We start from the raw sequence: 18,999 nt of genomic DNA, 5'->3' as shown, positions 1-18,999 counted from the left end.
TGATTCTTTAATTACAGAGGGAGGAACAAAAAAAGAGTAAAGTATCAGGCTAAAACAGAATATTTGAGTCAGTAAAAGCAGGTAACTTGTTTGTTTGGTTATTATTATACTACAATCTGTTATGGTGCTGTTTTTTTTGTTTTGTTTTGTTTTTTAATTCCTTAATATATGGACAATTTCGTGTTTGGTGATTTTTGTTGCCAGTTACGTGTTGAGCTGAGAGCATCCTAACACATTTTTAAAAAAACAGCTCTACATGGATAAGACAATACTCTACTCATTGTTTTCCTGTTGTTTTCACATGAGAATTAAGGGCAAACATTTATTCAGACAGTATTACATGTTTTATACTGCATGTACATTTACAATGAATTAAAGGATGAAGCAGATGCTTTGGCTTTCTGGATTTTTAAGCTTGAGAAACCAGGGATTCTACAGAAAGTAAGTTCATACGTGCACCTGTTGTTCTAAAACAAAAAAAGTGTTTTAAAGGATGATTCTCTTATTTAAGAGCCACAGAAGATTAGTTTTAATGTTTTTTATGTGGTAAAATACTCATTCATATATTTAAATGTTTGGTGTGGTGGGATCTGAAAGATCCCTTTGATTTGTCTTCAACTTCTTAAGGATTTATTTGGGTGTCCGATATTTGCATTAGTTTATATTATGTAGCACAGAATTAAAAAGTATTTTCCACCACCTGTAACCTAGAAAAGCTTATGACTGATTCATACAGGATTCAAGTATTAATACAGCTTACAACTAATAAACCCTCTTATTAGAAAGTTTGATATAGATATTAATTAATTAATTAATGTCATTGTGATGACTATATGGTCAATAACAGCTCAAGTGGCTCCGAATCCAGACGACATGAATACACATTCACACCGTGTCGTTTTACGTGATGAATATTTTATTTAACAACATAATAACTGGTATTTACAGTAGAAACACAAGCCAAACAAAAAGAGCTGGGGTGCATCGCTGGGCACGTTAACGAGACCTCGTTAAACAGCCCGAATATTCACACTTCTGCGAATCATCTGCTCAATTTAAGTTGCAGTCGTGCCACCGAAATCCCAAAGCATCCTGCACATGTCACTTCATTTAGTGTCGTTGCGGTGTGATAGATGCCGCTGAAACAGAGCGTTCAGACGGCGGCGGCGCACGAGTTTAAAGTCACTGCAGTCACCGCACTACATTCACTGTGCAGAGAACACAAAGCTGTCAGAGCAGCGGCCGGAGGGTGAAAGTGAATGAGCGAATGACGGCGTGATTTTAGACGCGCGTGTGCACGAGGTGCAGAGAGGCACGAATATCCAACTTACAGTACGCGACACATAAACCTTAGACAGTACACTACACATCAGGAACAACACACACTGGAGAAACACACAAAGGTCACAGCTACCAAATACAGCGAGCAGCGCTTCTCTCTGCATCAGATTTAAATGTGTAATACACAGCTGCTTACACCATTACACATACAATGTTTTCGTTTTCACCTGAAGTCGACCCGTCGTTACTGTCGGTGTGTTTGTGTTTTTCTGTGGAGGTGTGTGTGTTAGAGGTCGGAGTTATAATTGAATTCGTCTCCGAGGAAAAAGTGAAAAAGTCGCCCGCTGGTTGTCAATAATTAGCGTGGAAAGCGGCTCGGACGGTTACTCCTCGACTGTTGCTAGGCGATGTGACTTTTAGAGGGTTGCCACAGCAACGCACTTACATCCAAGAATTCTAAGAAATACACAAGAACAACAACATGGCCGCCGCAATAAATAACGACCTGCCAAAACTAGACTAGTAGATGAGCGTTTCGTCAGATCAGGCGCGCGCACACACACACACGAAGAGACAGTGCGACGGTGTGAAATCACTTGGTATAAAGCTCAATTCAGCTTCAGTGTATTTGCAGGCCAGAGGGAAAATAATCCGAGGCCGCATATCACGGCACAGCTCCACACATACACTAAATACTCCGTTACAAAAATACACGTTTTCAAAACGAATACTTTGACTTTGCCATTGTACACGTGCATAAAGTAGCAGCGTGCACCAGGCTCCGCTCACTTCTTCCTAAATGCGATCGGACAGGCTGAACTCTGACTTGCGTACATTATCAGTAAAACACAGTCCCAGCTTTGAGTTTGTTCGAGTGGCCCCCAGTCCGCAACAATCGGACAAAGATCCGCTTCACCTGCAACTGGGCCCTTCCCCCCCCCCCCCCCCCCCCCCCCCGAACCATCAGAGTCCCGGCTCACTAAGACATAACGCAGCCTCGGCAAAAGCAACATTTCAGGTTGAATGTCAGTTCATTTTTTCACTTTTCCCTCTGAGATGTTCATTCGATATCGCGACGTGGAGGACAGCGGGGGTCTTTGAGGCTGTGACATCACCGAAGGGTTTTGGTTGGTGCCACACTGTGGGAGACGTGGGGGCGTTTGGTCACAGAAAAGGCTGAACACCAAACTAAATACTAAGATGAGAGACGTCTGCAGCGGCCAACCACGATGTCTGCTTCTCCCAAACACACTACATCACTACCATCCACAAACACAGCAACACACCACGAAGCATAACTGACCTACTTCCATTTCTAAACAAGTCCGCTGTCACTCAAACCTAATTTTACCCGCAACTATAAACGAGTAAATACCTTGTCAGGACAAATATTTGCTAATATATTTTCTTTTCCAAAAAATAAATAGTGTATAAATACATCTCTCCAAAGTGCAGCACAGATGAAAATGTCTTTTCCAATGTTCACACGGTCATAACAGAATACGCGAAATATACCTCGTGCCATACACTTACACAACACACACATTGTACAATACATAAATCTCTAAGGACGACAACGCTACACACGACTCTGAGAAATGTGATTTTAAAGCCAACGGACGGTCGAAAACGAAAGTGGCTGAAAGATCTTTAGTTCTCCGGGTGGATTTAAAACGTGGATCTTATTCTGTAAGCTCGACATTAAAAAGCGAGTGATGAAAAGAACTGGCTTTAAAAGAAACTTTACTTTTGCCAAATAACTCACCTGTAAACTACCCATCACGTTAAATGATCTAAATGAACTAAGTTTACCTAGACTTGTATAGGTTAAGGTTAGTTGGTTAACTAGCTGTTGTTTGGTCACAAAGTGGTAGCAGGCGTCAGTACAGTGAATCTTAGGTTTAGAGTCGTTTTTGTTGTAATATCTAACACACGTTACACACAGAGAGGCTGCTGCAGCCTTCACATGTTGTGTTTGAAGCTGTTATCTGAAACTATGACTTTCAAAGTAAACGTTCTCAGGGTTTTAAAATAGCGGGGATCTTATTTTGAAAGGCGGGTATCTGTTAGGTACAGTTTGAGCACAGACTTAAAGCACATAGATTAGCCTTTCTCGGGTTTATCAGATGGGTCAACAACACTTAAAAAAAAAAAAACAGTTCCTAAAATAAAGTAAAATCAGAAAACATAATAAAATTCGAAAAGAAACCACAGGGTGGGTGTCATTTACCCGGGATTAACTTCCCTTTACTCACTTTTTACTCACTATCTACTCCTACATTGTTTAAGCTGCAGATTCTACGTTGATTGCACATTTGAATACAGCTTTATTCTAATATTAGTGTGGACAGATATATATATATATATATATATATATATATATATATATATATATATATATATATATATATATATATATATATATATATATATATATATATATATATATATATATATATGACCTCACTCAGGTAAATATTAAACTGAACGAGACATAAAGCGCTGATGTGCTCAGTGACGTCCACTTCAGTGATTGTGGCTCCAATGCTAAACCCTGCTTGAAATATTACCATTTATATGATTCCCTGTCTCTTCACACACAATCTCTGGGCTGCACTTTACATGACGTAGGTTTGACGCACTACAAACGCGACTTACATACGTCGCCGATGGTCTGGAAAGCATAAAGGTTCTACTACCTGCTTTGGTGTATATTCTTAACCATAGACTTTATATATAAATTAGATTCTAAGGGGATAAATACTCTGAATATTCTCTCCGACAAAATAAATCTACATTGCACTTTACCCTATATAATTCTACTCAAAATAAAGCGGTGATCCACAAAGTATTATAATAAACAATATCTATTTGCCTCTATATATTCTATATTCTCTATATAGTGATAATAAATGACTATAGACATTTGTTTAATATCCATTGCATCAGAGCAAGATTCTCTGCTCGAAAGACAACTCAACAAACCAACAGCACGTCAATGAGCGGTTATAACCAAGGGTGGCGCCAGATTCCAACTAAACCCGTTTACTGCAACGGCACGTGGATTAGAGCTTGTAGAACTGATGAATTTTAGCAAAACCTGTTGCTGCCGCTAATCTTCCCTCCGTACTTTAACAACTAGAACACATCTGAGGTCACACATTTTCACCAGAAGTTAATTGAAATTCAGCGCATTGCTAATGAGCTCTCCAGTCTGTCGGCTAATAGGCAACGGCCGACGGCAGAGCGTGTATTTAAAACGTCCCTTCTTTGACCTGTTATTTGACAACGGCTACCAATGAAATGGAGCATAACTACATATTACTAGATGAACCTAAACCTACATCCACTATAACGCCTGTCTGCGCGTCGTTGGACAACTACACCAATCTGAACTCAGGAGTTATGTTAATGAGCTTTACATCTGGAAACATCTGTACACCTGTTAAGGCCGTGTCAGTCAACACACTTTGCCTCCGTACGGCTGTAATTATGGACATCTTTACGCGGCGCCTGATAGTAACAATTCCCACCGACACGGCCTGTGGCGCCGAGCTGGAAAAGCCAGTCGGTTTAGAAACACGGGTGCCTCGACGAAGAATCGCCTTTTGGATGAGTTCTGCTGAATGCGTAGGAAAGCACAGTACATTTGATCTGTGGTGTCGTACAGTGACTGCTGCCTTTTGACAGACACGGGAGGATTTAAAAGAAGGAATTGAAGAAAATGCCACCAAAAAAGAAGGGCTGAAGTACAGTGAAAGCAGAAAGCACGACCTTTTACAGGTCAAAGCCTTTTAAGTGATAATGCGGCTGCTCTCTATCTGTGTAGTATCAAAACTCAGTTGTTTCTGTTGCTCCAAGGTGGTAACAATTGACAGTGTTTTGACATCGCTGTGATTTTTTTCCTTCATTTATAGCCTCCTCCGCCCATTCAAAGCTGTTCTACACACTCTCCTGCACTGTAGACTTTAATTTATCATCCAGAGGTGTGGTTTCAGTAGCAGGCGCCGGCGCCTCCACCAGCGGCACCTTCTCCTTCACCGGCGAGGCGGGTAGCGTCGCGGCGGTACTGGCAGTGGCAGGGCGGACCTCGGCGGACGAGGAGGAGGCGGGCAGGGCGCTGTTGAAGCCGCGGGCGATCTCGTCAAAGGTCTTGCCCTTCGTCTCGGGGACTTTAATGAAGGTGAAGATGAAGAAGAGCACGAGGAAGGCGGTGAAGATGAGGAAGACCCAAGGCCCGCACCACTCCTGAGAAGACGAGGTGAATGCGATTTTTATACAAATATTGTACCCGCCACTGTTTTTGTGATTTGCTGACATGCAACAAGACAATTTCTCTTTCAGATAAAATCCGTTTCGCTCCGTCTCTCTGTCTGTGCAATCTGAAAACTTCCATCACTGTGCTATTTAAAGATGTTACACGATGTTACACGATGCTAAACAATCCAAAATGTGACATTAAAAAGAAAACAGCATAAAAAAAACAACATTAAAATGATAAAGTGCAAGAAGCCCAAAATGAACCTACACCAGGCCCTAACCAGTCCAAACACCCCTCCCTCCCTTACCACTAGTTTGGGGAAGCTCACTCCAACCAGGAAGTTGGCCGTCCAATTGCAGCAGCCGGCCACAGCCATGGCCGCCGGGCGGGGCCCCTGGGAGAAGAGCTCTGCCACAATGAACCATGGGATTGGACCGGGGCCCAGCTCAAACATGGCCACAAACAGCATGACCGCCCCGATGGCCACGTAGCTCATAGCAGCAATGTCCTTCTGCTCAGACAGATGAGGGAGGAAAAAACATCAGACAGTGACACACGGCGAATCTCGGCTGGTTGACAAAAGATCTTCTGCTCATCAACACACTATTCAGATACACAAGTCAGAAAAGGGGTTGATGCTCTTTCTGAAAAAATAAAACAGTTACACCTAGTGGTAAAAACGTCCAACTGCAATATACTGCATATGGCAAAGGATGTTTTAGTGTGATACAGCAGGAAAAAGGGTATTTAAGCATTAGCATTATTATGGCAAAAACTCAGATTAAAGATCTATTGATTGGTATTTTTATTGGAACAAACCAAAGACTGACTTGCATGGTAGTGGTTGTTTTAGTGGTCACTCTGTTTCAACTAGGTCATTCGACATGGTGTTGGCACATAGTTCCTGAACAGATACAGTAGCTTGTTTAGCCTGAACTTACCAGCAGAAGGGAGACAGTCATGAGCACAGCACTGACCGCCATGCCCCCCAGTCCCAGGAGGTGCAGCGTCCTTCGTCCGGCCTTCTCCACCAGGAAGAGCTGGAGCACAGGGACGAGAGAAACGCGAGGGGCTGATGAGTTGCTGAATGTGCACAAACACATGCAGGAACAAAAAGACAAACACTAAAGCCACTCACTGAAACAACGGTGAAGATGGTGTTGACCACGCCGGCTCCAATGGTGGCGTAGATGGGCTGTTTTACCCCGGCTGATTCGAAAATCCCTGTGGAGTAGTAGAACACCTGAGGGATGCAGAGAGAGGGAAAAGTTATCAAATATACAGTTATGAACAGATGAACTTCCACGTGGCGACGTGTTTCGGACTCACAGCGTTGATTCCCGACAGCTGCTGGGAGAGCTGCAGCATGATGGCGATGAGGAGTGGCTGCTGGTACAGCGGCGAGCGGAAAAGCTCAGGGATGGTCACCTTCTTCTCCATGGCCATCTTAGCGCTCTCCTCCTTCATCTCCTGCAGGTCTTTGCTCACATCCTCAGTGCCGCGGAGACGCACCAGCGCTGTTGACAGAGCACAAACTTAGTTGCTTCGGGACGCAAACGTAAAAGCAGACAAAAGAAGAAATCGAGCTGGAACCAGTTCCGCAAAACAGCTTGGTAATGCTGAAAAACAAGCAACTAGAAAAGAGAGAGCGTTCAGAGCTTTTACTCAGAACTAAGTCTTAACCAGCAGAGCGGATTTAGCTGCAGCAGATCTGATACTTTGATGTTTTGAAATAAAAATGGATCATTTCAAATTTGAAGAGATCTTATAATCTTAACATCCAATTAATCTGCATCAATACTGAACAGCTGTGATCTTCATCAAATCATGGACGGTGCAGAATCTGTCATGATGTCAGGGTACATTTGAATATTTAATGATGCGCAACATTCATGTTGGAACATGCATTTTGTTTACATTTTACTTAATTTCCAGTATATAATTTGCATTGTATAAAATATGTTAGTATACTGTACATTTGGTAATTAGGGATTTTTTTGTCAGCCGATCATCGATGAAAACATCTTGTTTACTTGTATTTGTTGTTTTTTTGCATGAGATGAGAAGCCTGAGGTAGATGTGGGTCAGTACCTCAGAGTCGACGCCAAAACCTCCTGTGTGTTGGAGAAATCCCCTGTCCAGACCACAACATCACCCCGAGCCACCTGATGTCTTTGTTTCACATGAACATTACACTCCATCACATTTATCTGATATTTTACATGTTTCTCTTTTACCTTTTTATCTTAATTTCTCTGCCTTGTGTCCTTTAACATATATTTTTAGTTTGCAATACAACAGCGTTTGCCACTGTACTAACATAAAAGCAAAGTCGCTGAGGTAGTTTATGTAAGTAGTGCCAGAGGGGGGTGGCAGTATTATGTAATGAGCAGTAATGGCAGTAATAGTAGTACTATCGGTAGCTGTAGCTAATAATAACAGCAGCTGTTGCAGTACAACCAGTGTTTACGTGACTATTTATGCAGTAGCAGATAGAACCGTGGTGTTGTAGTAAACCACAGCAGTAGAAACTGGTGTGTTGTAGAAGTTGTAGTATCCGTGACATCTTGCTGTATATAGAAGTAGAGGTATTACAGCTAGTAATTACAATAGCAGTACTGAGAGTATAAGCACTGGCATTATCATTGGTGTAAAATTATATTAGTAGTGTTTATGTTTTTAGTAGTACGCGTAATGAAATTACAACCTGTATTACTACTGCAATGTTGTACGTACTAGTGTTAGGATCTGCAGTAGTACGTGAAGCAGTGGTACTTTGAAGCAGCATTACTGATGGTTGTAGTAGTCTTTATCTGAGTAACTAAAGAAGTACTAAAAGGAGTCGTAGTGTCAGAAGTTGCAAAACAATACAGCTGTACTACAGTCAGAATGTATTATAGTGGCCAGAAGCAGTAGAATGCGTAGTAAATATGCATTAGTAACAGTAGTACTAGCACAACTAATACAGTAGTAGTGTTAGTAGCAGTGCAGTAATAGAGTCTGTAGTTGCAGTATTGCATTATGACAAAATGGCCAGAAGAAGTAGTACTGTAAGTAGAAAATGCAGTACCAGTGCATACCTTTGCGTGCCTGCTCCTCCTGTTTGAGGTTAATGAGCAGGAAACGGGGGCTCTCAGGACAGAAGGGCAGCAGGATGCACTGCACCACTGCGGGAACCACAGTGAGGGCCAGCAGCAGGGGCCACAGCTTTTCGGAGCCCAGCAGAGACTCCAGACCAAAGATCTAAGAGGCAGAGTCCACAACAACGGGGTCAGATCTGCAGTAGAGCTTAGCATTAGTCATCACATCTGAAGGGGTGTGGGAAAACCGCCAGCTGACCTGAGCGATCAGGATGCCCACCACCACGCCCAGCTGGTGCAGGGTCCCGAAGGCCCCTCGGAGCGGCGTGGGTGACACCTCGCCCACATACATGGGAGTCAGGCCGGTGAAAAACCCGCAGAACAGGCCGATGACCAGACGGCCGGCGATCACCATCTCATAGGAGAAGCAGATGGTGGAGAAGCCCATGAGGAGGCCGCCGATCACTGCCAGGCAGTTCACCAGGAACATGGAGCGACGCCTGACGAGGAAGAGGAAGAGGATGGTGAGAGCCAAAAGGAAAGACCGATCACGATGTTTGTATTCTTAACAAATCAGGGTTCATCAAACTTAGAGGCCTGTCTGATAAAGCGAGTCCCAGCTCGAGTCGCCGGGCTGCAGTCATGCACTTAAGTAAGTAACCAGGCTACATTTCTAACAAGAAACATGGGATTTGGTGATTAAAGAAAGCTGATTTCCCCAGGTAGACTTCGACGGCAGAATGCTGATTTCGCTGCCGTGTGAGCAGGTAACCGGGCTTCTAATTGGCTTTTTGCAAGATCTCACGAGCAGGACAAAAGTCTGCAGACAGGGCAAGTAGCAAAATGACCAGAGTGATGCTGCTTCGTTTTCGAATCGGCATCCGTTCAAAGTCAGACTGACATGAGAGCAGTGCAACGTGGCTCGTGCAGTACGGTTTGCACATTGCTGTGTGGCCGCATCTCACTGGGCTTGTTTATTCGTTAACCTTTCCCCCTACAGTGCGTTATTAGACCCCACCCGGCTGATTGAGACAGGCTGCAGCCGTGATTATCACTGCAACGATGCTGTTGCTGTGCTCCGGTAATGATTCCGGCAGTGACATATTAGCTTATGATGATAGAAAACTACACGGATGCCATAACCAGCCCGGCAGAGCAGCTGTGCCCAGTGTTTACAGCCTCTCTGAAAGGAGCAATAAGCATTTAGGGCATCGTAGGTGTGTCGGCAGCTAATGGGACTGCTCCTGCTTCAGATGGAATTTCAAACATGCTGTAAGAGATCACAAAAACGAATCCGTAAAATAGAAAACACCAAGCGTTAGATCCACTCTGTCTCGTCTTTCACTGGACTGTAGTTTGTTGTGCAGGTTAAAAATGGAGAAACGAAGGACCGACTCTGGGGAACATTAGAGCCTGAGCAGTGGGCTCGAGATAGAAAAGCTTTATTAACTCCATTAGACGTAATGGCTTGTGACAGCTCAGCTGAATCATGCAGGAAACACACAGAGCTGTTACAGGGAAATTGGTAACTGAATCTGTGCAAAATAGAGAAAGAAAAAGAGACATGACACGCATCCCTCTCCCTGAATTAGAGAGAAAACAGGATTCAAATGAGTGAAATGGATAAAGGAGAGTGTGCAAGTCAGGTGGTAGAACAAAGTTCACTTCCCACCTTCCGAATCTGTTGGCCATGACGCCCACGCTGAAGGAGCCCACCATGCCGCCCACGCTAAAGATGGCGACAGCAATGCTCCAGACGATGGTACAGACCCCCGGGCTGATGGACTCGCCATAACGTTCCACCCAGGTATCGTTGAAGAAAGACCGGAGTTTCTGATGACAGAGGGGGAGATGGACATAGGTGAAGGAAGAAATTAAAAAAGCTCCTAAAGAGCTTGTTTGTAGATTAGGAGTTGAAATGTGTAAAATATAACCTGAATCAAGTGTAAAGTATTTCATAGATGGATTACTGATGACCCCAAAACAGGCAGAAAATACATAACTTTTAAAAAAAAAAAGTTACAAAGCAAACAAACACATGCACAAAATGTCCCAAACGGAGACAAAACACAAAGACAGAATTATCCAAAAGAGCCAAAATGCAACTGAAGACAATTCACTTGTACGTCTTGTTTATCCCTCCAGCTCCCGCAGCAGGGGAGGTGGGGGGTGGAGGGCTTTTACCTGTCTTTGCCCTGTGACCCACTTCCTCATAATCCCTCTACGCTCTGCCACTTAGTGCAGCTGTCAAATTAGCGAAACAATCCACAGATTGTGCTGCGGCATTGGTGAACAGGTTTGAACACACTCGTCTTGTCAGCTTAAATCTAAAAGATGCTGCTGCGGCACCGAGGTCCGTCCTACCGGAGCTACTGTAACTGAGACGCTGTAGATCAAATTAATTCTGCTGTAAGATCCAGTTACTTTGCGCAAATTTAGGAGATAAAACCGCAACGAAGTGACCTGAAGAGCAGTAAATGCACTTTCCAGAGAAAGCAGACTCTGGGTTACACATGTCCAGTACTAGTACTACCGATTACCATGTCACACGATACCCACCGATTCCCACGTACAGGAAGAGGGAACCGGTGGGTTAAGGTGCCCTGTCATCAATATTTTTGGGATGACATGATGTAAAACTGGCTCGTTGGCCCTTGTTACCAACCTGCTCTGGGGCATTGATGACCCCCGTGTTGTAACCAAACTGCAATGAGCCGATGACGGCCGTGGCCAGAGAGAACAGGAGATAACCTGTCACCTGCTTTTCCTGGAGGGGGAGAAAAAGGGGGGAAAAGGGGGGGTGAATGCAGAGGTGGGGTGGGGAGATAGAGACAAAGAGAGAAATACATAATAAATACCAAATCTGGACTTTCCATCATTGCAGCTGAGGGACAGATGCAAGAAAACCGTGATGCTGACGCCCAGAAGGTCAGTGATGCAGACAAACATTAATAAGAGGCATCAAACCTGGTTGGGCTACACATGAACTAGGAGGCATCTGGACAGCTAAATGACTATAAGACCGAAAAACATTGGGGAACTGATTGTATTATTACACGAGTTTGAAGGCTGCGCAGACTCCATTAGCTGTTTTTATGACTGTGTTTCTCTTTCCAGAACATGACCAGAGACAGATGAACATCAGTCCCGAAGCACTTCTACCCACTCCTGCCTTAATACCCTCCGAGCATGAAAGGAGCAGCCACTGTCATCCTGGCATTATTTATATCATAACATCCGACCCTCATCAAGCGTCCACGTGATGTGATCACTTAGGAAATAGTGATGAGCTGGTCGGCTGAACTGTAATCACGCAGCTATTAGGCTGCTCTCTAATATATTTAAGTCATGATAAGAAGAATAATTGTCAGCTTTGGTATTAAGGGTGGAACCGAGTGCAACAAGAGGAAAAGGGGGGTGTGGGGAGAACACAAACAATTTCCCAAGGCCCAAATAGTATCGGAGAGAAATAACTGACACAGACACCATTTTGCTGGTGTGTGTGTGTGTGTGTGTCTTTTAAATTTGTATTTCTATTACAAGTACAAAGTAAAAACTGGAAGAGCAGCAGTGAACAACCAGAGCCGGTTTATAGAAGCTCTCAATAAAAGAGATAAGAGAGAAATTTTCGAAATCACAAAAATAAGACATTAATACTTGTGTGGACGATAAAAAAAAAAAAAAAACATGAGGCATTAATGAAACAGTTATTTTGAAGAGGCCGTAATATGCGTAGTTTCTTCAACTTCTTCGGCTGTAGGTTTTCGTGTGAAATTACAACCATAAATACACACAATCAAGCTGAATTACACTCTAAAAACAAATGTTTTGGCTTAACAAAAAATAAATAAAACATATTTGCATCAAACTTTTGGGGTTATGAAAATGTGGAAGCGACAAACTACACTGCATAGAGGGAATTAGCATTTCTGCTAGAAACAAATGCATTTTTATTGACCGTCTACTTAATTACTGACATTATAAATTAACGTTTTAATTTATACTCATAAATATGAAGTCGCACAAAATAGATTTTCTTCAATAATTGTTCCATAGAGAACAAAAAATAAAATATGGTTCAAATAAAAAAATAAAAAAAACCTTTAAAAATTACAGATTTTACAAACATTTTATAAACTTCTCCACTGACACAAGGCAAAGATGCTCAGTTCACATGGCTAAATTCAAGCAGCACTAGGACAACAGACTCTGTTAGCCGGTGTTGTCCTTTATCCATCAGTCCACTAAAGCCATAGGCCATAATTCTCCCACTGAAAATGTCTGTAATGTCTCTGAGTCGTGTACAGCAGCTCCTGTAACACACAGTCTCTACCCAGTTTGTGTTCAGTGGACGGAAGAGGGGACTTAAAAACCTAAAGTCCATTTTATTAGCTTACAACAACTTACAGTTCATTTTACATGGATGAATGAAATTTGAGCCTACATGAAAAAATAAGTTGCTGTAATTACTAAGATCATTATTTCAACACAACTCGTTGTACCTAAAAAAAAAAAAAAAACTGATCGTGGGAATGTTAGAAAAGTTTTCCCCGCTCGGTTCAGATTTTACTAAAAATCATAAAAGGCATTAATTATTTTTTCTATTAGTAGAATTCAGAAACACCAGTAAAGAACAAAGTATGTCAGACGCCTCTGGACTGATCTTACGTATACGATTCGGGCCAAGTTGGGTCACGGGCAGCAGAAATCCTGGACTCTGCTGATGTCAGTCATCAATATGCTGAGCTGGGCCTCAGGTGATCTGCTGCCCTTGGTACGACAATATCAGAACGATCAGGGAGAGAAATATGAACAGCAAATGACATGAAGGTCAAAGTGGAAATATTCACAACCTTTATATGTTAGAATAATTGTTTAATTTCATACACATTGACTAGTTTTGCTTTATGTGCTGCATTGTTTCAGTCAAAGGGCAGGACTAGTACTTGCATTGCTACTTTTTCTCCATCTTTCACACGTCGTTTTTTGTGTCTCCCAAGCTAATTGAATCTCAAAAAGATCCTCGTGTTTTTCAGAGGAACCACTAAACCAAGAAGGTCTAAAGCCTGAGGTCATCAGCATGGGTACAGTCCCGTAACTACAGAAGAAATAAAGCTGACAGCTTTTGTTTAAGCGCTGGAAAATTAGTTGGTTTTTTTTTCCGTATTTGCAGTTGCAAAATGCTCACTGACAATGTATTTTCCTTCTCTTGCATTACAATAACTCGTAGCAGCTCAGGTCCAAATAATATTATTATTTATTTTTTACTGTCATAAGATAGAACTTGTTCATACTAAAAGATTTTAATTAAAAACGTTGTTGCCCAAACCAAACCCCAGGCAGGACACTGAATGCAGAAGTGTCCCCACACATTCTCCACCCCGATGTAGTAAACAAGTGGAGTTTATGTCTCAAGAATCGGCAGATTGCGTTTCGGTTTGGAGAGTCCGTTCAGCAAAGGAGAGCTACAAGCAGCTGGTGCCATTGTTTGTGCATAATTCAGCACAAAGCCAACATCTGAGGCTGCTCAAGCAACGTTAGAGTGTCTGGGGAAAAGGGACATTTGGACGAAACACAATGCAGACAGCAATTAGGTTTCCTGTGTAATAACAGAAATGTCAGGGCTGCCTGTTGTGACCACTCTGCTTTTGTGTTTTCGGCACTAAATATTCAGTCAAATTGGATCTGAATTGGATCAGGGGGGCACTTCCTGACACAGCAGGCCAATTCATGCAGGATCTATTCATGTCCACCATCAGAAATGGAAGAGAAACTCAGACCGGCCTGTGGGTTCCAATGATTGTTACACGACATGAAACTTTAATGAGGCTACTTTTCAGCCTTCAAGGACAAACACACATCCAGTCCCGCGCCTCAACGTCCGCCTTAATGCGTAGGAAAAGAATTTCTCTCAGACTCCCATTTACTTCTTCAGCAAAATCAGCTCACAGGGTAAATGAAAGCTGCTCGTTGGGCAACGTTCTCTCTCCGCTGTTTCGCCTCCTGTTCGTTTGCATACGTTCCCGGAGGATTCAGGTGACATTTGGGTGGGATCAACAGTCCGGTGAGCCAATGCAGACTGAAAGAGCTGCAGCATCTGTCGGTGTGTCTGCCAATGAACTGGCGAGGGACTGGACTTACTCTCGTTGTGTCTTTGAGGACTCCAACAATGGACATTCGGACAGATGCTTCCATCTTTTTTGTTTTACAATAATGTGCAATTAATTACCTTCAAACAGGAATTGTTTTGCATGTGTTGGGTCCTTTAAAGGTCACAGATGTTGAATTACTAGCTACAGGTGGATTTTTCCCACAGCCAGAAACATTTCTTCTGTACTTTTTTCTAAAATATAGTAAAACAATATTGAGATCATAATCTGTAAGCATACAAAGTAATAATACTACAATGCACTGTATTCAGGGTTGAATTGTAATTATTAAACTTACTGACTGACTTACTTACTTTTATATAATAAAATCAAGTCTAGATATTTTAATTTTTATTAAAAAATACATAGATTTCCATAACAAAGTCGAAGCTGTTGTTTATAAATGTATAAATCTGCTAAATGCTTATATCTGTTCAAAGAATCCTCTGAAAAGCAGAGTCTCTTTTTTTAAATGTGCAGCCTCTCACGCTAAACATGACACAGTGCACATCGACCTTGACGCGACCTTGGATTTCATACAAAACATTACACAACTGCGTCCACATGCAGACCAATGCTCATTATATGGACTAAGACGATGCCAAACAGTAACTTTGTAACTAACTCATGTGCTTATAAAAGAAACTTTTCTGGCTTTGGTGGAAAGAAAACAACCATCATCAAGGACATTTTCATTCTGCAGGGAAACATGCTTTCTGTCGGTGCATATGACAATAAACCCTTTGAATCTTGAATTACATTCTGAATACGATCAACACTCTGTGAACACGAACAAAACTAATCCTTCATCATCACCATGTCGTAAATCATCAAAATCACTTAAGCTTAAAGTTGATTATAGAGACTGAAGGGGGAAAAAAACGCCTTAAGCACAGCATACGATCAGAATTAACCTCATTGTGGTGCTTAGGAAAACTGCAAACAGATTTCAACACAATGACACACACACACTCCTCTGCCCTGAACTTCTTCTTAGCCTCTCTGATCGACCGTGTCCATCTCTGTTTTGTTTTGCTTTTTTTGTCAAGTCACAGTGACTCGGGAGAAATGATCACATGACAGCATCGGAAAACGTCAGTGATCATTATCTACAATGAGCTCGAGTAGGTCAAATACCAGTGCAGCTGCTCTTTGGTTACACTTTGGGATTTATGACGTGATATTATAAATTCGTGTCCCGTTGAAAACCTTTTTTGAGACGGGGTTGCCACCATCCAATTCACGATGAGCTAATATTTTCCATGAAATGGTAAAATGTCCCAGTTTCAAGATCTGATATGTTTTATTGCAAATAAAATATGGGTCATTATGATTTTATTTACGTTTCACACATCATCCCAACTTGTGATAAATAAATCCACATAAATCCAACCTGATACCGTGAGTGTGTGTGATAGGCTTCAGGTCAAACATCTGTGTGCATGAACCCGTATGACTTCACACTATATTGTTTTTCTTATTGTTTCTGCCTCCTAAAAAAAATCCCCTGAAGCCTTTCTCTCTCCTTTTCTTCTCCATCTGTTCATTCAAGCATCCATAGGTCTGCTTTGTCCACTTGTTCCTTCTCCATGGCAACAGCCTGGAGGGGACAATTGTATTGACACACAAAGTAATTACGGCACATACACACACACACACACACACGCACAGGCTCTAATCAAACAAGGTAATGCTCCCGTTAATGAAGAGCAACACTGCATGTTGCTCATCTCTTTCAAACACAAACACAGAAACTACAATCTGACCCACATCCAGGCCCCAGACCAGCCGGCGTGGTTTCTCCTGGAAGAGTCGATCAAATCAACTTTCGGGTGGAACCAAGAAGAATAGTGAGCGCACTGAGCTGTTTTGGGTGATGGGCGATTTCAGCACGCAGGACCCACAGGGCTCGGGGGTTGTGTATTGACTAGGTGTTTAATATACAGGACAAGAAGGATCACCCAGTGCATGATGGGATGTCAGGAGCACTGGGATTTACTGTGTATACAGTCATTGATGAGCACTGGCAGTGACATGGCTGACTTTGACCCATTCGTCAGTTTCCTCCTGGCCTTTCCATGATTTGGGTGTGGTGCCACTAGCAGATTGTTTTTGGAAACTTTGTATCATTTCTAATAATTGATCCACTTCATCACCATCACTGCTCAGCAAATGGAACTTAATTTATTTGTCCGCTGCAGTGATTTTTGCTCCACCTGCACGATGTTCAGTTACCCTGGTTACTGACTTACTTTATTTCCCAGTGGTCCTTGAACAGACGCCTGAGGATTGGCGTGGACGTGAACAGACATATTGCCTGTAACTGATATATGTGTATGTGCAGAGAGTGATGATATAGTAGCAGCAATCAGGAATCCTGTAGCTGCATTGGACTGAAAAAAAAAAAAAATCTAATGTTCATTGTGGATGTTTTTGCATCTCTGAAATGTGTTTGAATCCAACTTCCTGATAGCAAATGCACCATCAACTCTCTAACCTTCGTGTCCATCACACATTGAACACAAGATCATTTTCCCCCACTGTTTCTTGTCTTTAGAACTCAGAATACAGAATAAACCAAGTCTACACGTTCATCCCCACACTTACACAAGTAGCCACAATGCAGTGCTTATAGGTGACTCACAGTTATTATGGCACTCAGGCAACATCCACACTCCTCCACCCCCACCCTGCTGTGCTCTCAGCATTCAGAGCTTCTGTTCACCCTTCAGGCATCTGGTTTTTAAAGGTCTCCCCCGTTGAATGTGGGTCATGTCAGACACTATAAAGTAAGAAAAGCACTTGCCTGACCCTCCATCTTCTGAAATCTACAGCTGCACGACCACCAGGCAAATGTTGCTCTCACAGTGAAGGATGCACGGAGGAGCTGATATCTTCAGGTGGTGTTTTAAGGCGTCGCACGTCCCGCCCACCGGGGCCCGGAGCTGCAGGAAAAGGAACGAACCCCATTAGTCGCTGTCCGTGGTACCAGCTGGCTCGGCCAGGCAGGTCACGACCGCTTTTTTCTACCTCTGCAGTCAGAAAACCAATCAGCATAAACCATAACAACAGACATCATGGATTTTACTCTGCACATCTGAAGCTTTAGGGACGCTGGTTCTGCTTATGTCGGTCAAAGTGGAGCACGCAGTAGATTTCCTACCCCTGGCTTGTACTAAAATAGGAGCTCAGATCCGTGCACCAGCAGCACAAACTGGACACTCACCTGTCTTGATTACGTGGCGGATGAAGGGAACCCTTTCTGATCCTGCGGCAGCGCCTGTCTGCTTTTCTCGTTTTAATTCGCCTCACACAGGAGCTGCGTGGCGACCCGCACGCACGCAGATGTTTTTTTGGTTTTTTTTTACTCCGTCAGCCTATGAAAAACTGGGAGGTCTTCATGTCGTGACGTACTCCGCCCCTTGCGCGTTTACGTGCAGAAAGCCGTGACTCTTGTGCAGCATCATCGCATCCCGCGGCAGCAATAGGCGTTCATGTCCTATTTTGGCTGCAGCCCTTCACTCGGTTAGTTGGTCAGTCCAGTTAACAAAAGCCCAGGCGCATGCGCGGTCGCGGGGTGTCCCTGAGGGTCGTGAGGGGATTGTCATCAACCCTCCCTGCTTCTATCCATCCTTCCTTCTCTCCCATGATGCCTCTCGTTGGCGACCTTGACGGCCGCTGCTAGGTGACTGATGTGGATGCTGATGCAACGCGGCCCGTTACTGAGGTAACGGGTCATGTGGTTGCAGCTCGGAGGAGGCTCCAGTGGTACAAATGAAAATCTTTTAATCCTTTTTCTGAAGTAAAGACAGAAAACAGCAACAAATAACGCAGGTTTCAGGAAAAAAAAAACGGATTCTGTTTCAGGTATTTTAAAGCTGCACACACACACACACACACACACACACACACACGCACACACACAGTTCTCCTCATCTTATGACTTGTTTGTGACACTGACAATAATAAAAGTCAGCTGATTATGGTTCATGAAAGTTTGAGCCAAACGATTATGTCAAGCATTTAAGTATTATTTTTGCTTTTAATGTACTTCAACACTGACACTTATCTTAATACTGCAGTAGTTTAACAACTTTAAGTAACTTGGAGTTATAACAACACATTAATGTAATATACATTCTTCTACTTTTGGTGCTTTAAGGATGTTTTCCTTAGAGTGCTGTTGTAATTTCTTACATTAAATGCAGGACTCGTACAGTATTTCTAC

At 42.9% G+C, this 18,999-nt stretch overlaps 1 protein-coding gene across 1 annotated transcript; it reads right to left on the bottom strand.

The window, feature by feature from the left end:
- Nucleotides 1-895: 895 nt before the first annotated feature.
- Nucleotides 896-18,300, bottom strand: LOC137137558 (solute carrier family 2, facilitated glucose transporter member 1-like). The gene is made up of 11 exons (XM_067524040.1): nt 17,998-18,300; nt 17,578-17,716; nt 11,288-11,389; nt 10,295-10,455; nt 8,882-9,122; nt 8,623-8,785; nt 6,872-7,059; nt 6,681-6,785; nt 6,484-6,582; nt 5,850-6,053; nt 896-5,529 (listed from the first exon to the last, which is right to left on the bottom strand). The coding sequence occupies exons 2-11, from the start codon at nt 17,587-17,589 to the stop codon at nt 5,224-5,226; spliced, it is 1,581 nt and encodes a 526-aa protein (XP_067380141.1). The 5' UTR covers nt 17,590-17,716; nt 17,998-18,300; the 3' UTR covers nt 896-5,223.
- Nucleotides 18,301-18,999: the final 699 nt, after the last annotated feature.

Source organism: Channa argus, chromosome 1 (genome assembly GCF_033026475.1).
Source record: "Channa argus isolate prfri chromosome 1, Channa argus male v1.0, whole genome shotgun sequence".
Classification (NCBI taxonomy): domain Eukaryota; kingdom Metazoa; phylum Chordata; class Actinopteri; order Anabantiformes; family Channidae; genus Channa; species Channa argus.
Note: the sequence above shows the minus strand (reverse complement) of the source record. Positions and strands in the feature narration are given on the sequence as shown.